Raw genomic sequence first — 24208 nt, 5'->3', positions numbered from 1 at the left:
CTACTTTGGATCTAATCCTTATAAACAGGGAGGAAATGGTTGAGGAGGTAAAGGTGGCTGGGACCCTAGGAGGCAGCGATCATGCTATTATAGAATTTTGGATAACTAGAGGAGGAAGACATGTGAAGACTCAAACTTCAAGGTTAGATTTTAGAAAGGCAGATTTTAAGAGACTCAGAAAGAGAATAGGAGGGATCCAATGGCTGGATGTCCTTAAGGACAAAAATGTCCAGGAAGGATGGGAAATTTTTAAAAATGAGATTCTCAAAGCACAATCGTTAACAATCCCGAAAAGTAGGAAGAATGGGAAGCATTTAAGGAAACCAGGATGGATGAACACAGAACTTAAACACATGCTAAAAAGAAAGAAAGAAATGTTTATTAAATGGAAAGAGGGAGGCATATCTAAAGAAGATTATAATGCTGTCTGCAGATCCTGCAGGGCATGTATCAGGTTAGCTAAAGCTGACAATGAATTAAGGCTTGCAAGAGATGTCAAAAGCAATAAAAAAGGATTTTGGGGGTATGTCAAAAGTAAAAGAAAAGTCAAAGATGCTATAGGATTTTACAGGATGAAAATGGAGAAATGGTAAGAGAGGATGTTGAGAAGGCCGAACTTTTTAATTCCTATTTTGCATCTGTTTTCTCTCAGAAAGAAAATGTAACATCAACTGATCTTCACTGTCCTTTTAAAGGAATAGAAGAATCCAAGTTATCTGTAAACAGAAAGATTGTAAGGGAATATTTAGCTAACATAAATGAGTTCAAGTCTCCAGGTCCAGATGAATTACACCCCAGAGTACTGAAGGAGATCGTAGAAGAAATTTTAGAACCACTCTCCATAATCTTTGAAAATTCTTGGAGAACAGGAGAAGTCCCAGAAGACTGGAGAAGAGCAAATGTTGTTCCTATCTTCAAAAAGGGGAAGAAGGTGGACCCAGGGAACTATAGGCCGGTGAGTCTGACTTCTATACCAGGAAAGATCTTTGAACAAATTATTAAACAACATGTATGCAAGTACATGGATAAGAATGAAGTGATTAACCAGAGTCAGCATGGGTTTGTAACTAACAAGTCATGTCAGACTAACTTCATTTCCTTCTATGACAGAATCACTGACTGGGATGATCAGGGAAATGCTGTAGATATAGTATATCTTGACTTCAGCAAAGCATTTGACAAAGTATCTCACACCATCCTTATTGAAAAAATGACCAAGTATGCAATGGACCAGGCAACCGTTAGGTGGATTCATAACTGGCTTAGTGATCGGACTCAAAGGGTGGTTGTAAATGGCTTCACATCCAGCTGGATGAATGTCTCAAGTGGGGTACCACAGGGCTCTGTCCTGGGACCTGTATTGTTCAACATCTTCATCAATGATTTAGATGAAGGAATTGAGGGTAAACTGATTAAATTTGCTGATGACACAAAGCTAGGAGGGATAGCTAATACTAGAGAAGAGAGAGAGAGGATTCAAAAAGACCTAAATAAACTGGAGCAGTGGGCTGCAACCAACAGAATGTTTTTTAACAGGGAAAAATGCAAAGTACTATATCTGGGCAATAAAAATGAAAAAAGCATATACAGAATGGGAGGAATAGAGTTAAGCAACAGTACATGTGAAAAAGACTTAGGTATACTAATAGATCATAGACTGAACATGAGTCAACAGTGTGATGCAGCAGCAAAAAAGGCAAATACAATTCTGGGATGTATTAACAGAAGCATACAGTCTAGATCACGTGAAGTCATTATCGGTCTTTACTCCTCTTTGGTCAGACCTCATCTGGAATACTGTGTACAGTTTTGGGCACCACATTTTAAAAAAGACATAGACAAACTGGAACAAGTTCAGAGAAGAGCGACCAGAATGGTGACTGGTCTGCAAACCATGTCCTATGAGGAACGGTTGCAGGATTTGGGAATGTTTAGCTTGCAAAAAAGAAGACTGAGAGGAGACTTAATAGCTGTCTACAAATATGTCAAGGGCTGTCACATTGTAGAAGGATCATCTTTATTCTCATTTGCACAAGGAAAGACTAGAAGCAATGGGATGAAACTAAATGGGAGGAGACACAGATTAGATATTAGAAAAAACTTTTTGACAGTTAGGGTGATTAATGAGTGGAACAGGCTGCCACGAGAGGTGGCGAGTTCCCCTTCAATGGACGTCTTCAAACAGAGGCTGGACAGACATCTGTCTGAGATGATTTAGTGAATCCTGCTTTGAGCAGGGGGTTGGACCAGATGACCCAGGAGGTCCCTTCCAACTCTACCATTCTATGATTCTATGATGATCATAAATTTCTACCTCGAGGAGTGCTATCCCTTGGTGATTGTGGTTTGGTGGACAATGATAGGCTATTAAACGACATGTTGCCTATCTGTGGTTGTTTAATGCCTCCAGTTGGCTGGTGTAAACCCAGGTTTTAGGTTCCCTGTTCATATCTATAAAAGTCAATTATATCAGTTTACCTGGTCCAAAAATTACCAGAAAGGTGTTATTCTCAGTCTCAAATCAAAGTACTGAAATAATTAAAGCAAAAAAATATATACACTGCTCAAAAAAATAAATGGAACACTTAAATAATATAACTCCAACTCAATCACACTTCTGTGAAATCTACCTGTCCAGTTATGAAGCATCACCGATTGTGAATCAATTTCTCTTGCTGTTGTGCAAAAGGAACAGACAACAGGTAAAGATGATAGGCAATTAGCAAAATACTCCTATAAAAGGAGTGGTTCTGCAGGTGGTGACCACAGACCATTTCTCTGTTCTCATCCTTTTTGGCTGTTTTGGTCACTTTTGCATTTTGTCATTGCTCTCACAGGTACAGTACAGAGGTACAGTAGCATGAGGCGGTGTTTACAGTACAATCCACAGAAGTTGCTCAGGTAGTGCAGCTCATCCAGGATAGCACATCAATGCGAGATGTGGCAAGAGGGGTAGCTGTGTCTGTCAGCAGTGTCCACAGCAAGGAGCAGACACCAGGAGACAGGCCAGTATACCAGGAGGGGGCCGTAGGAGGGCAATAACCCAGCAGCAGGACCGCTACCTCTGCCTTTGTGCAAGGAGGAACAGGAGGAGCAGTACTACAGCCCTGCAAAATGACCTCCAGCAGGCCAAAAACATCCATGTATCTGCTCAAACTGTCATAAACAGACTATGAGGGAAGTATAAGGGCCCAAAGTCCACAAGTGGGTGTTGTGCTTAGAGCCCAACACAGTGCAGGGCTATTTGCATTTGCCAGAGAACACAAAGACTAGCAGATTCCACATTGGTGCCCTGTGCTCTTCACGGATGGGAGCAGGTTCACACTGAGCACGTGACAGAGTCTGGAGACGCCGTGGAGAAAGTTCTGCTGCTTGTAACATCCTCCAGCATGACCGGTTTGGCAGTGGGTCAGTAATGGTGGGGGGAGGGAGGCATTTCTTTAGAGGGCCATCCATGTGCTAGCCAGAGGTACGCTGACTGCCATTAGTTGCCGGGATGAGATCCTAAGACTCATTGTGAGAAGATATGCAGGTTCAGTGGGCCCTGGGTTCCTTCTGATGCAGGACAATGCTAGGCCTCATGTAGCTGAAGTGTGTCAGCAGTTCCTGCATGATTAAGGCATTGACGCTTTGGACAGGCCTGCCCGATCTCCAGACCTGAATCCAATCTAGCACATCATGTCTTGTTCCATCCACCAACGCCACATTGCACCACAGACTGTCCATGAGTTGACTGATGCTTTAATCCAGGTCAGGAGAACATCCGCAGCCTTATCAGGATAATGCCCAGGTGTTGTAGGGCAGTCATACAGGCACATGGAGGCCACACACACACACACAACTGAGCATCATTTAGTTGTCTTCAGGCATTTCCACTGAAGTTGGATCAGCCTGCAAATTTGATTTCACACTTTGATTTCAAGTATCATTCCAAATCCAGAGCTCCATAGGATATTAATTTTGACTTGCATTGATCATTTTTATGTTTTATTGTGCTTAACGCATTCTACTATGTAATGAATAAAGATTTGCAACTGGAATATTTAATTCAGTGAAATCTAGGATATGGTATTTTGGTGCTCCCTTTATATTTTGAGCAGTATAATTCTATATTATATATATAATTTTATATACACACAGAACAGTTTTCTATTGGAAAGCATGGAAAGACTGGTGGAAAGCAGCCAAGACGCATGAAAGCTGTGATTAAAAATCATGGCTAGTCCACCAAATATTGATTTCTGAACTCTTGTGGAGTTAAAACATGAGTAATATGAGGTCTGAAAGCACTTTTTTTCTTTTTTAGTATTTTGACGCTTTATCATTTGCCGCAAATAAATACAAAATTTTTAGCTTTGAATTTCGGAGACGTTGTCAGTAGTTTATAGACTAAAACAACAATGTACATTTTACTCAAAAATATACCTATAAAGAGAAAAATCAGAGAAAATGAAAATTTTGCAGTGGTCTCTTAAATACATACATACATACATACACACACACACACACACACTGGTCTGGTGAATATTCATGGCTTTTAATAGCGGGCACACTGACAGCCGAGCGCAGCATTCATAGGGAGAATGAATGGTCACTGTTCCCCACGCACGCAGTCCTGGCGTGGGGAGCAGTGACTATTCTGGCATTCTGGCACAGAGCGGGACACAGCGCTGGAGGAGAGAGGAGGAGAGTATGACTGTTTATTTTTATTTTGCGCAGCGTGACAGGTATCAGGGGGTGCCAAGCATACCAAGATGATGGAGGCCATACATACAGGGATGAGGCATGAGGGGGGCCATACATACAGGGATGAGGGGGGCCATACATACCGGGATGAAGCGTGCCATGCATACCAGAAAGAGGGATGAGGGTGCCATGCATACCAGAAAGAGGGATGAGGGCCACATATAACAGGAAGGAGGGGGCCATATATACCAGCATGGGGGATATTAACAGAATTGGGGGACATTACCCCTATAACAGTGTCAGCAGCAGAACTCATCCCCCTTAACAGTGCATCATAACCATATTTTTTGCTTAAAGGGTTATTCCCATCTCCAAGATCCTATCCCAATATGTAGTAGGTGTAATAATAATATTAGCATATACATCCAACTAGAAATGTAGTATAGTTCTTCTGATTCACTGTCTCTTTTCCCATATGCAGGCATTGCAGGACCTTGGGTATCCATGGTTACGACCACTAGCAACTAGCTGACTGTCACTATATCAGTATTATCAAAGTCGTATCCATGGATACCAAAGGTCCTGCAAAGCCCTGCACATGAGGAGAGAGACATAGCGAATAAGAAAAACTATACTACATTTCTAATTGGAGATATTTGCTAATATTATTGTTACACCTACTACGTACTGGGATAGGATCCTGGAGATGGGAATACCCCTTTAAATTTTTTTTCTATTTTCCTCCTCTAAAACCTAGGTGCGTCTTATAGTCCGAAAAATACGGTACACACAGCTCAAAAAAATATTCCCATATGGGCTAAAATCAATACAATTTTGCCATTCTGCTTATTAAGCCTGGTCAGTGTTATCAGTATTTCCAAATTAAAGACTTTGCCCATGTACCCCATTCAGGTCAGTCATTGCACTGCAGCACCCAGGAAGTGAAGGCAAACCCCCAGACTGCTGAGTTATCAGAGGATTAATATAGAAAAGATAACAGGAAAGCTTTGGGAGTACATAAGGAGATTAGAGGTCAGGATCCCATTTTAGGATTGACTAGATTAGTGCTGCTTGCCCATACTCTGTCCTTACTATCTATCTATCGTATATAGTCATAGAAGAATAGGAAATTTTGCCTTTTAGCCACTTGATCGGAAACTGTGAATTAATGAGTTCATGGTCATTATTTCGATATATTCTAAGAAAACCACATTGGGTCTGTTTATGAAATGTTCTTCAAAGCCTTAGCAGAAAAAAAGACCTTGGCAACCTATGTAGGCTTAAACTTCTTTTACTATTTTGCTTATCTAACTATGTGTATAGTGGTCACTTTTGAGCATCAAAACCCAAATTCTTGAAGTAAAGAGTAATTCGATACACACAAAAAGGTTTGCATCTTGAAATAAATATGAAAGTGATGACTGATGGGAGTCTGAGTACTGAGAGTGCCACAATCACAAAAATGAAGAGGCAGAAGTGCTCTCTCTAGGACACTTACTTTTTAAGAACCTTTATAGTAACCCATTAATATTTGAAGAGGAGGATGCCATTCTACACATAAAAGATCACAAGGACTGGAATTATCATTTTCTAGTTAATTTTTTACTATTAATCTAAATATTTTCCTCCAATTTTTTATTGAATGCATACTGTTAAAATATAAATAATCTCACCAATGCAGCAGTACGTCCTCTGGAGCCCGAAACATATCCACAGCCATGGACATCAAAGGATTAAGTACATAGAGGAGATCCAGCTCAAGATAGAGTAAAAGTTCCAGACTTTAATAAAGTGCGTTAAAATAGTGATAACATAAAAAATGCACCAATAAGCTAGTAGCACCTACACCTTTCTGGTGCATAAAGCACCCTCAGTAATGGTGTACATGCCTGATTGAATGATTATGACCATTCAAATCACCATCGACCAAAATGAGCAATTGTTCTTTTCACCGAAAAAGCCGTTGAGTTATCCGTTATGATGGAAATCATTCACTTTGAAAGATTTTTATATGTTTGGGAGCTCCGCTCTAAGTGTATGGCATGTGACCTCCCACAATACCCTGCCTTCTGCAAGACCCCACCAATCTACATGTACTTGTCCGTGCCAGATATACCAATAAAGATCTGATGACGCAATGTTTTTTTCCAAAAAAAGTCAACATTTTATGGAGATTTAAACTAATTGTAATAACTTGTTAAAAAGAGTACCTCCGTTTAGTTTGTTTTGTTTTGTTTTTTTTCATCCAAATCAGTCCAAAATATGTGCCATCTATTCCTCTACCAGCTGGCAGCTACCACTAGCAGGAGCCAAGGAGCTTACTGCATAGGGAAGTGTAGAAACCCATCTCCAGTATGTGCTCCTAGTGGTGGCTGCAGGCATGACTAAATGGATTACAGAACTACGAAAGGACCCTCCAACAGAGTCAACGGTCTAACGTGTATGGGCGCGCCCGTCGACTGACTGTCAGGAGAAATGTCAATCGCGCATGTCCGATATCGGACTGCTGATTGCATTGTCCTCCTGGAGAGAAGTCGACGGTCAAAAAGTAAGTTGGCAGCTTTCTCATAGTGAACACAGAAGCACTCGGCTGAGAAAGAGCTTAGTGTATGGCAAAGTCAGCCGAAATGGTGCAACCATCGTCTGGTAGACAGGCATCTAATGGGTACAACCAGCTTATGGCTGTGGGGACAGGAGGTATGGATCCATATCGGGGGGGGGGGGGGGGGGGGGAATCATGACTTTTTCCACTATAAAAATTGGTTACATTGTCCGGTACAAGCTCCATTTGGAACGTGCTCCTTTTACCACCCCCTATAAAAAGCTTAATTTTTCAAGAGATACCACAGCCACCCAAGCACTAATACTGCCGGGCCAATGAAGGGAAAAGTAATAATACAAGGCACCTATTCAGATGAATGGCTGTCATTGTAATAACAGGGCAGGTGACTGCCCATTACAATGGTAAAACAGTCGTGTTCTAGCTAACTGAGGGGTGTCCAGAGTAACCGGTGTCCATTGTGACTTCTCAAAATGTAAAGAAACCGTATAGTTTTTGGGCGTAAATGGGACAGAATACTGTATATTAGGTGATCACATGTCAGAATTAAGTCCCCAGTAACTGACGGGGACCCAAGCGGAAATCACGCCTTATATAAGAGCATAGGGGATAGGGAGGCAGAAGACAGAATGTTATGATCGGGTCTACAACTGCACTCCGTCCACGAGAACACATGAATACCACTTCCTCTCCCAGCCACAAATAAGTCCTCGTGACCTTACTACTGATCTCCTCTCCGGAAGTCACAAGCAAAACCAGAAAGATAGGCAGATGCTGATATGAAAACCACACAGCTGAAAATGCATCTTTACTAAAAGGCAATTTTTGAGAACAGAAATGAAAGCCATAAAACCAGGTGAGTAGTTCTGCTTGGCTCCGAGGCGATGCCCCCACTTCGCCAATGAGCAACGCAGCTTAATTGCCCGAGCATCCAGGGAGTTTAAATTTACATTTTACAAGCTTTCCTCAATCCTGCCCTATTAAATAATCTACGCTGTCGAAGGAGGGGGAAAAAAAAATAAAAATCACATCCAAGTGCTTCCGACAATTAAACCTGCCCGATGCCGCGTATAAATCAACATTTTGCTACCATAACAAAATGTTACACCGGGGCCCGCAAAACACTGCCCATATTCTCATTACATGCAACACTAATTACAAGCAGCGGATCCGGAATTTTCTGCACATTAGAGGCTTTTAGAGGAGCGATGGAAAAAATTTCAGGCACCATTAATTTAGATTTGTGTAGAAGTTTCCTTTTGACAGATGGCCAAAAATTACTTATTATTTAGATTACCAAAACTGTCTGTTCGAAGCAGGGGAAAGGGAGGAATTAAAAGGGTAAATTTATGTCTCGTTCATTACCTACTAAATGTTAAGGAGCAGTCTTCTAGAGGAAGAAATGATTCCTCCTAGGAGGAGATGGTGGATGGGCCCAGGCTGCTGGCAAGATCACAGGGGAGTTGCACGCAGACAATTCTAGCAGCAGAAAACCCTCTTAACAAGGAGGCACTTAAGGGAGGGCAGATCAATACAACAAGCAGCTAACTGCTACTCCGGGCATTGCTGCAAACATTTAAGGAAATTAGCAAACTAGTTCACCTTGTAACGCTGGCAGGCCGTCTCTGATGTTGACACAACCTAACTACAATACAGCAGAAAATCTGTCAAACCACAATTTCCCAATCACCACATGTATCTCCAACCAACCAGCCGAATAGCTGAAGGGGGAAGCTGAGGGCCATTCACTGAAGGGGGAAGCTGCGGGCCAGTCACAGCAGCACCAACACAACTGAGCAGAAGCAGACGGTCCAGAGCAGAGGTCATTATGCTACATCTGTCTCCGCTTCAGCTAGTTTTGGTTTTAAGTTAAAACAATGTAATCATATTAAAAACAATTATACTCCAGGACAGGAAGATAAATCCATTAATACTGGACTGATTCAGCCCAGATTTCTAGGGAGTGTCACCCCACAAACACTAATTAAGCTACTTTTATAGATATGTAGGGGGATTGGCCGCCCTATAAAATAATACATGTAGTATACATTTTAGTGATTAGTTGGCAGAAATATACAATTTAAGCCGTATGCAAAAGAGTGAACTTTAGCACAACCTTGGTGTGGCCAAGGGCTTAAAGGGAACCTGTCACCAGCAAAAACACAATTAACCTGAAGATATGGGGTTAATCTGCAGGTTAATAGCGTTACTAACTTGCCCGGCATCTGCACGCAGCCAAACACTGCGGGGAGAAAGTAAACTTTATTCCCCCCGGCAGCATTCGGTTTCAGTCACGGAGACGGCGCAGACGCTGGTTCAGTCACCGTTCTAAGAACACAGAAACCGTGGCTGTAACCGTGCCCCCAGTCCTGACTGACACTGACTTTGCATTGGGGCCGGCTGTCAGTTCGAGCCGGGGAACGGTTACAGCCAACGCTCTGTATTCTCCTCGCAGCTTTTGGCTAAGTGCGGGCACCGGGCAGATTAGTAACGCTAATAACCTGCAGATTAAGCCCATATCTGCAGGTAAATAGCGTTTTTTCGCTGGTGACAGGTTCCCTTTAATGTACAACTATACCCCCTCAATTTGCTCATTTGAGCTCTTTGTCATATCTTGATTGATCGCGTTCAATTGACCATTGCCTGAATTCAATCAGCGATTCTGCTACTTAGTATTAAGGGCTCATGCAGACATGCTTGGATCACAGACCACTAAAGCAAGGAATGGCTGAGAGTCTCCCGACTGAAGTATGATGTATTTTTAGGAGACTGTCACGCTGTGGTTAGGAGAGCCAGTCCGTGTGAAAATCGGACCGATTTGCACGAACAACTCGATGAGCCCTAATACCGCAGGCGCCCAGCAATGCCCCATCTCAGTGTGCACACATATCACTAGCTCCTGTGAGGATCCTGCTCGGTACTGCACTGCAGACAGGAGCCAGTGATTGAGTTCACTTGGGAGCTGTCAATCAAGATATGACAAAGTTCTCAGAATGTAAACTAAGAGGCCGCAATGGTGAACTGAGCTCTTGGCCATACCAAGTGTGAACCAAAGCCTCCTGATTTGCATATAAAATATTTTTTCCCTAGTATCTAAATGATTAAAATCTTTACTACAGGTATTTTTTTTATAGGTGGCCAAGTGTTCTACATACCTGTAAGTGGTTTAAATCAGTTTTGAGGGTGACAGACTCCCTTTAAAAAGAAACACTCTAGTTATCGCAATAATTCCAACCTTAAAATCGCCAGTTCACCAACATCAGATGAAAATCCCAACTTTGGAAAATCTGGACAAAAATGTCTGGCGGCACTCATCTCTCCCAATACAGAACACCTGCACGGTGTGCGTGTGTAGGAGGTGGTCGGGAGGAAAATCTGTTAGGCGGAATGGTATTAAGTGGACAGCTATTGAAGATGTATTGTATGTATATAGCAACCTACTTTAATATCTTACCGGAATCACAATCCTTTAGCTGTGGGAGTGCATAATAAGAAAGATACAGAGCAGATACCCTGTGAATCCATCTGAGAAAATTAAGGTTGATGCAAATATGAGTATTCAGGATCCATGTTGTATGGATATGGAATACACTGCCTGTACAATCCTATAAACCCCTGCTGAATCTCCCTGCCCAGCTAATTTGCACACTGCAAAACAGGCCCCATAACAGGCGGTATTCTCCCCTACAATGAGTCACCTGCAGAATACGGTGGAGCAGTGGGGTGAATTAAGGCACCTACACAGCAATATAAGCACATACTATGGACCCAATCAGCAGACTGGGAGCGTATAACTTCAGCACGTACATTGCATTGCATACTATATTTTGTAAACCGGGGAACATGAGGATTCGGTAGTCGAAATTCAATCGCCCGATCCTTATAAGAGCAGGCAGATAAGCTATAATGAGAGAATTCTGGCAGCAGCTTACTTCACTTTCCCATAGAGCGTACACAGTAACGTTCAGCCTAGTGCATGGGGGAGTCAGGAGAGATAGCCATCGGCCAAATAAGTTTTCAATCAATAGTCATCTAAAATGGATGGCCAGCTTAATAGGGTTGTACACTATTGGACAAACCTTTATTAATGGCCACAGGGTGCTACATACATTAAAAAAAAAAAATCTATACTTCCCTCCTGATACTTCACCACGGCTCTCAGTACGGTGTTCTGGTCTATTGAGAAACAATATAACATGTCTGCTGCAGCCAATCAGCCTTCAAAGTTCCATCCAAGGGGGAAGAACAGTGTTTCCTTTGCTTGGAGTTAACTGAAGGCTAATCAGATTGACAGCAGCAGTTATTCGACATTGCTTATATCAGGAAAATGGCAGGGGACATAGGACAGAGTGGAGTGGGTTGGGGATGGTTTATGTGTGTGTACACAATATACATGTCTAAAGCACATTATATTATTACAATATATAAATATGTGTGAAAGTCTAATATATATAATATACTATTCAAATAGTTGAATGGAACCTGTCAGGGGAAAAAAATAGAATATACGGTATTTACTTGCAGCCATTCTACAGGTAAATACAGTTAAACATGCATGTTGAGCAGGTTAATTGGAAACGCGGCTACAGGGAGAAAATGAAGTTCTATTTTCTCTGCAGCCGCTGGCGTGTAGTCATTGGGGCGGTGCACAGTGAGCGAGCTGTAATCACTCTGTCTGCCCCTGACTAATATCCTTCTCTGCAGTGTGTGTACAAGCTGTGGTCACTGATCAGAGCTCTGTCCTAATGGAGAAGGACTGAAAAGTAGCAAATCACTTAAACCTGAACAGAATATCACCTCATGAGCATAAATCGGCCAATAACAAATACATAGAAGATAAATATGGATGAGAACGAAAAAAAGTGTTATTAAAACAAATCTTACCTTAATGGAATCTCTATCTGCAAGGAGATGGTCCAGGAAAATGTCATAATACATATAAATTAAAGGAATAAAATAAAGTTAGTCTCAGAATACAGACACTGACAACATGTAATCAGATCGGCATAGTAGCTTTCCTTCTGACCTCTTTGATGGTCACTGTCGTGATGCTTCTTTTCATCCTTGATTGGAAGGTGGGACTGTCCAGAGAGGGCACTGGAAAGGGCCAGCAATCCAGCACTGCTACTGATAGGCGGGATGGTAGGCGGCTGCAGGCCAGAAGGGTGCGGAGTCAGAGGCACCGGGAGACCATGCCCGTGAGATAGATGCTGAGCTTGGAGTTGTTGCTGCTGTGAAAAAATAAACAGAGATCTTGAACTTGCTCAATAGAATGAAAAAAAGACATAAACCAAAATCATGAATAATGTCAGTGGAAGAGAAAAAGCAGATAAATCAGTGGCCATGAGTCACTAGAAAGATTTACACCACTGGTTTTCATTACTAGAAGATTGCATAGTAGAGACATTTCTTGGGTCAGTCACATCCACGGTCTAGGTGTCTACATCTTGCAAAGGCCTTGATGCTATCATGCATGCCACAAAATAAACAATATTGTTAATGTTGGATTAAGTTTATGTGTTTCAAGTATAAAACTAGAAAAAATAAATAAATAGAATTTATTTTTTTTAAAAGAAAACTGTCATGTAAAAGAACGAGATTAATCTGCAGGTTAATAGCGTTTGAAACCGTGCGGTGTCGGCACCGAGAGCCCCGCTGCCAGGAGGAAATTAACTTTATTCCCCCCGGCAGCATTTGGCTTCCAGTCATAGGAGTGTTGCCAGCATGGTTTCAGTCACGGCTCAGTGCATATAGAGCGGCGGCTGTAACTGAGCCCCCAGTACTGATTAACAGCAGGCTCTTTAGACACTTTAGACACTTTTTTTCTGTAGCCGATACTGGCTTTCTTGGCAGTAAAAACGCTGCGTTCGTGGCATTTTTTGTTGTGGCTTTCATGTGCAATTTGTCTACAATACATTTATTAAAGTTCGTTTTATTCATCAAAAAACGCTGCAAAAAAAGCAGCAAAACCTGTTAGAAAGCAATGAGAGAGTTGCAGCATTTTTGCACTATTAGTGAAAGGCGCTGAAAAAAAAAAGCTGGAAGAATTGCAGATTTCAAAACCACTGCACTTTCCAAATTTGGTCAGGAAAAAAAAAAAAAAAAATAGCTTCTGAAATCTCTCAGCTTTTCCTAGTACTGTAAAAAGCAGCACCTTACTTGCATAAAAAAATGCTGCTGCTGCAAAAAAGAAAGCCTTATAGTTTGCACAATGCTATCCAGAAGGTCCAGAACACCCAAACCCAGTCTATATAGTTTGCACAATGCTATCCAGAAGGTCCAGAACACCCAAACCCAGTCTATATAGTTTGCACAATGCTATTCAGAAGGTCCAGAACACCCAAACCCAGTCTATATAGTTTGCACAATGCTATCCAGAAGGTCCAGAACACCCAAACCCAGTCTATATAGTTTGCACAATGCTATCCAGAAGGTCCAGAACACCCAAACCCAGTCTATATAGTTTGCACAATGCTATCCAGAAGGTCCAGAACACCCAAACCCAGTCTATATAGTTTGCACAATGCTATCCAGAAGGTCCAGAACACCCAAACCCAGTCTATATAGTTTGCACAATGCTATCCAGAAGGTCCAGAACACCCAAACCCAGTCTATATAGTTTGCACAATGCTATCCAGAAGGTCCAGAACACCCAAACCCAGTCTATATAGTTTGCATAATGCTATCCAGAAGGTCCAGAACACCCAAACCCATTCTATATAGTTTGCATAATGCTATCCAGAAGGTCCAGAACACCCAAACCCATTCTATATAGTTTGCATAATGCTATCCAGAAGGTCCAGAACACCCAGACCCATTCTATATAGTTTGCACAATGCTATCCAGAAGGTCCAGAACACCCAAACCCAGTCTATATAGTTTGCATAATGCTATCCAGAAGGTCCAGAACACCCAAACCCATTCTATATAGTTTGCGCAATGCTATCCAGAAGGTCCAGATCACCCAAACCCAGTCTACTCTATCACATGAATATGGGAGGAAAGGTTACTCCAGACAGTTTGACAAGGAAGAAAAAAGCTGAAAAGCAGAGATATTAACCAGGTAAAATTTGGCATCAAATACAGAATAGAATAACAAACTGAACTCCTTAAATACATACATTTCAGATGTAACAGTGGAAAAAAAGGAAATGTCTAAATTGAGAAAATTAGCGCTGAAGTTTTAGCCCTGTTGCACAGCGTGCAGAGTTAATTTGAAAGCAAAAACCTGAATTAACAACTCAGAAAGGGAACTGGTTGCAGCCACCGTTTTAAGCTCTTTAAGTGTCCTCAGCGGTACTTGAGCAAATTACTAAAGAAAATCTAATGTAGCAAGGCATGGGTTCTCCTGTAGGCTTGCTCAATAATGCTGAAATAATTGGGCACTCTGTGCACGTTTAGTGATGCTCGAATGGAAAGCTAGAGGCCTGCCCTTGTACTCTTCTCTTGCCGCTGACTCTGTGTTGTGACAGGTTTATCTGAGTGGGACTGTGCTGCACGCACCAGTAACTGTGCTGACAAGAGTTTAAAGTCATTCTTACCAGCACACTGGCAACACGTACAGAAAGCCCTGGAGAGGGTACAACTGGGAGAGCTTGACCTCCGCCAATACGGCTGAGATCTGAAGCCAATACTCTGACACCCCACTATAGATCTTGTGATATTATATACACACCATGACCCGTGTGTGGAAAGCAATCACAGATCAGATAAGACAAAAATACAACTCCTTTAAAACAAGAAATGACATACAATCTAATTGTATAAAATATTACAAGCCATTGAGTAAAACTGACAATGATCATGGAAACCAGTTGGGATCTTTTTACTAAGTGCTTAAGTGCAGCATTCTTGGGTCATGCCAACGACTGCAATTACAGTTATTCCTCCCACATGTGCTTTGGCAGCAGGAACTTGCACTAGCAAGCATAGGAGCTGCTAATCATGGAACCCCTTGTGCTGGCTAGCGTCCATTCCTGTTCAGCCCTTTGATGTTGGCGCCTGAGTGTAGCAGGTGCCGCCCTCCACTACACTGGTGAGTGCCTAGCATGGCATCATTCTTGACCCCATCCATAATTCTGCCCCTTAAGCTGGCACATGCAAACAGTTTCCTCTACAGAATAAACAGTTAGGTGTAAAGCTCCCCCTCCCCCTTACTTGCCCCACATATATAAATGTCTTAGTGTGTTATGTTGTCATCAACCACATGGTGGCAGTATTTTGGTTAAAGACAGACACAGGAGACACTGCGGTGTATATATCGCTATGATGGCGGCTCAGTGGTTAGCACTGTATCCTTGCAGTGCCAAGGTCCTGTGTTAATTTCTCACCAAGGACAACATCTGTAAGGAGCTTGGAGTGTGAAAGGAAACTGGGGTATCTGGAGGAAACCCACACAGGCACCCAAAGACATAGTGAAAGGGAATCTTGGTTGTGAGCCCCAATGGGGACAGTGATGATGTCTGTAAAGTGCTGTGCACGTAAAATAAATATTCTTCATACAATATCGGAAATAAAAACAAACCCGACACCCTACATACATAGAACAATAATGGACACATAGGACTGTATCACTGGGTGAGAGTACATGGTAAGACTTTTTACACTTCTTACTGTGAGACACTTATCCATTCGTCTTCACAGATTCTACACACCTAGTAACAATCCACATCTAGAAATGCTAATTAACACTTTCTTTCGTGACTACACAGTTTTCTGTTGTTGTTGCTGCGGGTCAATTAGAAGACAGACAGCCTTTGTTTCATGTGAAGGCCACCAGGCGCTGACACATGACACCTCGCACAATGACATGCCTGACCGCCACAAGCAGACTAATCACTGCCTTGTTGGAAACCCTAAGAAAGGAATGACTGACAAATGAATGTACAGTATGAGGGGACGAATACACAGGATTTTACATCAGTATTTGTAGCCAAAACCAGGAGTGGGTGATAAATACAGAAGCGGTGACGTGTTTCTATTATACTTTTCCTCTGATTGTTCCACTCCTGGTTTTGGCTTATAAATACTGAGGTAAAATACTGACTAAATACTGAATGTGTGAACGTGGCCTTATCTGGAGAATTACTTGGTCAAGTCTTGGGGAACACAACCCGCAACCCAGAACTCCTGACTTGGGCATAAGCTGGTCAGAAGAGGAGATGAATGACAAAGGATTGTTTTTTCGGGTAAAACTTAGTTCCTCTCCAATACATATCACTTAATGCATCGTTGGTTGTGGAAATAAAAGAAAAACAAATCATATAAAGAATATCTCAAGTAGATTTTTGTGCCTCATGGTGTGCGGCTGCTCCAAGCGTATATAGTCGTTTTTACAAAGTCAGACCGGAAGTCTTGGGAGAGCGCAGGGAGTAGACGTGGACAGCTAGAATCAAGCAGAAGAACGACGAAATAAAAGTAATAGCAGGAACCAGTAAAGAATCCAAAAGATAAAAGGAGAAGAATTTAGGCGGAAAACCAATTTCCCAGACTGGCCACAGGAGGGACGCAGATAAACACCATTAAGTAATGAGATTCTACAGGAGTCTCATCACGCACACTGCTACAGAGTATAAAAAATGGCTCAAATAAGAAAGCCATTAACATTTCTAATGAGTTTCCCCCAATACATCAACACAATCATAAACGCGGAAGGTCTGCCCCACCAAAACTGGCTGTGACAAGTGTTCAGCACCAAAACGATTCACGAAGTCCTCTATGATGCTACTTTTCGGGCCACGTTCAGTATTTTACCTCAGTATCTGTAAACCAAGACCAGGAGAGGAACAATCAGAGGAAAAATGTAATAGAAACACGTCACCACTTCTGGATTTATCATCCACTCCTGGTTTTGGCTTACAAATACTGAGGTAAAATACTGACCCAATACTGAATGTGTGAACGAGGCCTTCAGAAAATGCAACGGTGAACAATTTCTGGTGGATAAGAAGAGTACGCGAGAACAAAAGCACCCGAATATCAACAGCCTACACATGTCCTAAATGGGTTGGCAGGGTTACTAGGACTGAAATGATGTCTATAGTTCACCGGTGTTCTGTACCGCACACCAAGCTCCGGCTTATCGAACCACAGGCTCACCTTGCTACAAATCTTCCACTAACTTCTAGTGCTCGGATAAGGTGAATGCTCGTGTGCTAGCAGTGTCTTCGGCGATCTTGAAGAATATGTTTGCGTCACCGCGTCTGCATGTCTCGTGGCTGTTAGGCAATCAGTGAATGTGTTGCGGTTGCCTAACAGCCATGAGACATGCAGACGCGGTGACGCAAACATATTCTTCAAGATCGCCGAAGACACTGCTAGTGTGGAACCCCAGGGGTCTGGTTTCCACAGTAATGTAATGTTATGTCTGAGAGCAGGTGGGAGGTCCTTTGGTCAGGGATCCTGTGCATGCCACACCTCCTGCCCAGTCTTGGGAGGGGAAGAACTTCCCCTATATAAACCCGGGGCTGAAGCAGGGTTAGCAGTCAAGGAGAGTAGAGACAAGAAACAGCAGAAGCAATACTACTACGAGTCAGGGGCTGGCAGCTGCAGAGCTCGCCCTGACTGAGAAGCTTTCTTACCGGACCCGGCGTTCGAGGCTGTGGGGACTAACTCTTACCCAGCAGCAGAAGCCGACCGGCAGGGGATTTCAGGTCCTCAGGCCCAGAAACCCGAAGGCACGGTCACACGCGTGGGACCAGCACCGCCATCGTGGAGCGGAAGCCATTAGAAGGCCCCGAGTCACCGGCCATACGGGTGAGCACCACACGGTACACTCAGGGACGTGGGCTACTTATATCCGCTTCTAGCAAGGTAGCCAGAAGAGTACAGTCAGTTTGGGAGGCCTACAACTCCGCCTGGCCAGGGGAGATCCCATCTGCTCAAGGACTGACCAGGCCCCGTTCACTAGCAAGTACTCCGGGAGGGTCTATCGTTGTTACCAGTAAAGACCCTGAATTACACCGCACCGTCTCTGAGTGGTTCCTGCTACCCCCATCATCCACATCTGCTGCCCTGAGGCCATACCCCTCCCGTTGGGGGTTATACCATCTACGCTGCACCATCCATCCACCGGCCTCAGCGGACTGTCCTGCAGCGGCAGCTCCATAGCTGCATTCAACGGGTGGCGTAGTCATCCTACATCTACCGCTGTTACATCGCCGCTCAGTTTGACTCCCTGGGCACGGACCGGGTCACCGCCACGAGACTACAACCCTCAAGAGATCCGGCTCCGGGTAAGCTCCCGCGTGCGCAACGCAGCGCGACACAGGCCCAGGGGCGCGTCACTAGCACACGAGCATTCTTGGAGAACACCTCATCCGAGCACGTTCGCTCATCACTAATAACTTCCTATGTAACTAAAGGACTTTGCCTGTATACCATGATAATAAAACAGTGCCAATCTCCTACAAAGTAATATCGTTAGAACGTTTTACACAAATGCTCACTGCCGGTGAATACACAACACTTTGTAACACGTCTTATTAGGGAACATTGGTGTCTTGTTATTCGCCTTTTTTAACTTAAAGGGGTTGTCCTGTGAAAATAAATTTTCACCTATCCATGATAACTTGATTGGTGCAGGTGCCAGCAGTTGGACATGCACCAATCAGGGGAACTTTTATCCCTTTCGGGCTCGTGCTAATGACTGATTACAAGTGCTATCCATGGTTTTCACGGACAGCACTCATGCCCATGATATTCTATGCGGCTGTGATCTTTTTCCCCTCAGATCAGAGGTATGTCAGATGTTGATCGTAGAGTCGGATCAAAAGTTGTCAATACAAGTCTATGGGTCAGTGGAAAATATCAGACTGCACTCGGATGACATCCAAGTGCGGTACAATTTTCAAGGGCTGACATAACGGAGACTGTGGAAAAACTTTCTCTCTCCACCTCTGAAAAAATCTGATGCCACTGATCAGACCCTTTTTTTTGGATGGAGAGAAAACAAACAGTCATGTGCCCCTATCCTTAGACCGGAGCAGTTGTGCACATGCCTGACCGCTGCTCCATTCATTCCCCTTGGCATTGCCGAGTGCTGCGCCCGGCTTTTTACAGAAGCCTAATAGGGAATTAATAGAGCGGTGGAAGGGAGTCAGACATGCCGCGCCATTTTGTAAAGGCAATCCAGTTTTCTAGGCAATGCATACAAGTATGTGTGTACGGACATTTGATTATATTTTAGGCACACATTCTTAAAATCTATTTCTATACATAGGTGCATAGAAACTATATTCTATATACAGGTACATAGAAACTATATTATATACGCAGGTACATAGATTATGCTTTTATGTACTGCACATAATACATAAATATATGTAAAAAATATACTATGAAAAGGAACAGTTCTCTTTGTGAAAGTGGCATCTTAAAAGAATCCATTGCATAATTCAGGGCAATTTACTGCATCTTGTAAATGTTTCTGTGTCAATGGACACACACAAAAAAAAATATTCCATAAAGAAAATTATTAAGCAAGCAACATGAAAAATCTGAAAAACACAAGATTTTTTTTCCCAGCACATGAAAAAAAAAAAAAAAAAAACCCCACTGTAATTTTGAACAAAGAATGTTAAAGACGAAGAAAAAAAATCATTTAAGTCACCATCTAAGTAATATTTAAATAGATTTAATATGTACTGCTCCAAACCAATGAATTATGAGTTTAAAACCTATTAAAATGTAATGTTTTTTTCCCGAGCTGAGGGGAGAGAGATTTAAATCCACTGAATTTTAATATTTCAGCTCGAGCTGCAGGAGGTATGGAAAGTCCAAATGAACTATTCCATCAGCCGCATTCAAGCATGAACATTTTAATCAGTTTTACTTCCTTGGAGTTCTCTAACACAGTTTACGCTGTCATTCTGAAAGCACTTAACACAGAGAGTGTGAAAAACCACCAAGGCTTGTTATTGCCTTCACAATTGATGGCAAATAATTTTGCAGACTTCCCATCATTAAAATGTCACTGCTAAAAATGGAGGTTGAGCATATGTGGCACTAAAATGTCTGTTCCCTCCACTTGGCCAGCCCGCTTGTTCAGAAAGATTCTTCATACATGTATAAAGAGCGATGGAACTAGTGATTGTGCCGGCACGCATGTTTCTATGAGTCGCAGGTGTGACGGAGGCCGGGCCCCTGGAATCGTACACGCCACGATCACATCCGCCATCAGGGGCAATGGTGCATTTCATTTATTGGGTAAAACCACGTCTGAGGCCAAGTTCACCCGGGCAAATAAAAAAAAAAAAAAAAAAAAAAAATCATCATTACGTAACAATGGCCAATTTTTTTTTTCCTCACTTGTCATCCATATGAAAGAATAAAACACAGTATCCTATGTCAAAGAATTTCGGATGCTATGTAGATCCGTATGGAAAACTTTTTTTTTTGTACACCCATAAACTTGAATGGACTTTTTTTTTTCTTCACGGACTGAATCTGTGCTTCGAAAAAAAAACTGTATCAAAGTAGTAATAGGATCTGCAGCCATCAGATATTTGGCTATTTTTCTCTATTTTTAAAAGAAAAAAAATCATATTGATTAAAAGCTGTTCTATACCTATACAGTCCCTCCTATACATAAACATTCCTTATATTACAATGTATATGCATCTTTAAAGAGGACCTGTCCCCAGGTCACAAGCATCTAGTTTTTGCTTTTATTTTATTCTTCTGTTCCCTTGAGTATTCTGTTTTTTTTCCTTTCTTTTAAATCCACCATATGATCCCATAGATCTATGCCTTTATAGTTTGAGCTAATTTTTATAGTCTTTACAACGGGGTGTTGCGCACAGGATTCTTTGGGGGCATGTCTTTAGGCTGCTCTGCATACTTACCCTGTGATCACAGCCATCACTTTGGTAAAGATTTGATAAAAACAGCACAAAATAAAAAAAAGTCACATACCTAAAAGGCAAATGTTGGATTTTAACAAAAAAAAAAAAACAACAAAAAAAAAAAAAAAAGACTGAGTACTCAGGGGAGCAGCGGAAATAAAACATGAGGAATAATTGGCCACTTGACCCGTCTTCTTTAAACACTACAATATAACAGTAAATGGAGTGTATTACCAGACCGACAGTGGGTCTTCCAATCCAAAATTTTTGTGTCTTATACAAGTACAGTACAGACCAAAAGTTTGGACACACCTTCTCATTTAAAGATTTTTCTGCATTTTCATGACTATGAAAATTGTACATTCACACTGAAGGCATCAAAACTATGAATTAACACATGTGGAATTATATACTTAACAAAAAAGTGTGAAACAACTGAAAATATGTCTTATATTCTAGGTTCTTTAAAGTAGCCACCTTTTGCTTTGATGACTGCTTTGCACACACTTGGCATTCTCTTGATGAGCTTCAAGAGGTAGTCACCGGAAATGGTTTTCACTTCACAGGCGTGCCCTGTCAGGTTTAATAAGTGGGATTTCTTGCCTTATAAATGGGGTTGGGACCATCAGTTGTGTTGTGCAATAGTCACATGGATACACAGCTGATAGTCCTACTGAATAGACTGTTAGAATTTGTATTATGGCAAGAAAAAGGCAGCTAAGTAAAGAAAAACGAGTGGCCATCATTACTTTAGGAAATTCGGTCAGTTAGTCCGAAAAATTGGGAAAACTTTGAAAGTGTCCCCAAGTGCAGTTGCAAAAACCATCAAGCGCTACAAAGAAACTGGCTCACATGAGGACCGCCCCAGGAAAGGAAGACCAAGAGTCACCTCTGCTTCTGAGGATAAGTTTATCCGAGTCACCAGCCTCAGAAATCGCAGGTTAACAGCAGCTCAGATTAGAGACCAGGTCAATACCACACAGAGTTCTAGCAGCAGACACATCTCTTCAACAACTGTTAAGAGGAGACTTTGTGCAGCAGGCCTTCATGGTAAAATAGCTGCTAGGAAACCACTGCTAAGGACAGGCAACAAGCAGAAGAGACTTGTTTGGGCTAAAGAACACAAGGAATGGACATTAGACCAGTGGAAATCTGTGCTTTGGTCTGATGAGTCCAAATTTGAGATCTCTAGTTCCAACCACCGTGTCTTTGTGCGACGCAGAAAGGTGAACGGATGGACTCCACATGCTTGGTTCCCACAGTGAAGCATGGAGGAGGTGTGATGGTGTGGGGGTGCTTTGCTGGTGACACTGTTGAGGATTTATTCAAAATTGAAGGCATACTGAACCAGAATGGCTATCACAGCATCTTGCAGCGGCATGCTATTCCATCCGGTTTGCGTTTAGTTGGACCATCATTTATTTTTCAACAGGACAACGACCCCAAACACACCTCCAGGCTGTGTAAGGGCTATTTGACCAAGTAAGAGAGTGATGGGATGCTACGCCAGATGACCTGGCCTCCACAGTCACCAGACCTGAACCCAATCGAGATGGTTTGGGGTGAGCTGGACCGCAGAGTGAAGGCAAAAGGGCCAACAAGTGCTAAGCATCTGAGTACTCCTTCAAGATTGTTGGAAGACCATTTCCGGTGACTACCTCTTGAAGCTCATCAAGAGAATGCCAAGAGTGTGCAAAGCAGTCATCAAAGCAAAAGGTGGCTACTTTGAAGAACCTAGAATATAAGACATATTTTCACTTGTTTCACACTTTTTTGCTCAGTATATAATTCCACATGTGTTAATTCATAGTTTTGATGCCTTCAGTGAATGTACAATTTTCATAGTCCTGAAAATACAGAAAAATCTTTAAATGAGAAGGTGTGTCCAGACTTTTGGTCTGTACTGTACATGTGGGTAGTCCCTCAGTCAGTCCAGCACTGTGGTCTGTATATGGACCGTTAAACATGCCCATTTGAATCCAGCCTAAGGCTGCGTGCACACGATGCGTTTTTCATGCGTTTCCGCTGCGGAATTTCCGCAGCGGAAACGCATCAAAAGCGCATGGTAATCCGCACCCCATGGTCCCCAATGGCATTCCGCAATGTCAATGCACATGCTGCGGATTTTTCCGCAGCGTTTCTGCAGAGCTCATAAATCTGCAGCATGTTCATTAATTTTGCGGAAGCACCGCCATTGACTTGCATTGAGACGCATAGAATCCGTGTCTGTACATTTGTACACGCGGATAATATGCGATTCAATGTGCGGATGGTACCCAGTTCTGGAGGAGAGAAGACTCTCATCCAGACCTGGGTACCATTGTACCTGTAAAAAAAGAATAAAATAAAAAATAAAGTTTATATTCACCTGTCCGGCGGCCCCTGCAGCGCTTACCTTCCAGAACCTGAGATGACGTCGCGGTCATGTGACAGCAGGCTGTCTCGCGAGAGCCCGGCAACCAGGAAAAAGCCAGGACGAGCGACAGCACACGCGGAGGCATCGGAGGTAAGTATAGCTTTATTTTTTTATTTTTACGGTCACACTATATAAATCCATGCGGGTTGCATGGATTTATACAGTGTGACCTAGTTAGCATCACTTGGAAAGTGCTTGACATCGCCTGGAAAGTGCTTCAGTCCGCATGCGGAAACACATGCGTTAACGCATGTGAATCCGCATGTATTCTGCAGGAAAAAAGCATGCACAATCTGCATGCGTTTTTTCTGCCAGGGAGATGCAGAAATGCTGCAGAAATTTTCTGCTTCATTTCTGCATCGTGGGCACATAGCCTAAGGTGGTAAAAACCTTTTTAAATTTAATCAAACCAAATTTTAAACTGCTAAAAACTAGCCGTTTTTTTATGCAAAATTTTCAGCTGCGTTTTGCAGTACCAGCAAAGTCTATGAGATTGAAGAAATCTCATGCACACACATTGGTTTTTGTGTCATCAGTATTTTGCATGTTTTTTTGCGGAATAGAGCAGGTCACTTCTTCCAGCGTTTTTTGCAGCATTTTTCACCCATAGAAAGTAATGGGTGGTGAAAAACCGCTGAAAAAAATGCATTGTGTGAACATAGCTATCAGGTTTTGCTACATTTTTTAGTGAAAAAAAAGAAA

The 24208-nt window shown here is 42.4% G+C and overlaps 1 protein-coding gene across 3 annotated transcripts in view; it reads right to left on the bottom strand.

Annotated features, from left to right (window-relative positions):
* LOC141253115 (transducin-like enhancer protein 4) overlaps window positions 1–24208 on the bottom strand; it is a 147591-nt gene that overhangs the window by 78718 nt on the left and 44665 nt on the right. For 2 of the 3 annotated variants that reach the window (XM_073670874.1, XM_073670885.1), the window contains 2 exons: window positions 12273–12477; window positions 12131–12147 (listed from right to left, as the gene is read on the bottom strand). In XM_073670874.1, the coding sequence (XP_073526975.1) occupies window positions 12131–12147; window positions 12273–12477 (222 nt within the window). The remainder of the gene's footprint in view (window positions 1–12130; window positions 12148–12272; window positions 12478–24208) is intronic. The other variant, XM_073670878.1, reaches the window with a different exon arrangement.

Source organism: Phyllobates terribilis, unplaced genomic scaffold, assembly GCF_046119375.1.
Source record: "Phyllobates terribilis strain yellow unplaced genomic scaffold, ASM4611937v1 Scaffold_1__5_contigs__length_1240528914, whole genome shotgun sequence".
NCBI classification, from domain to species: Eukaryota; Metazoa; Chordata; class Amphibia; order Anura; family Dendrobatidae; genus Phyllobates; species Phyllobates terribilis.
The sequence above is the reverse complement of the archived record's forward strand: the minus strand, read 5'-3'. Positions and strand labels throughout refer to the sequence as shown.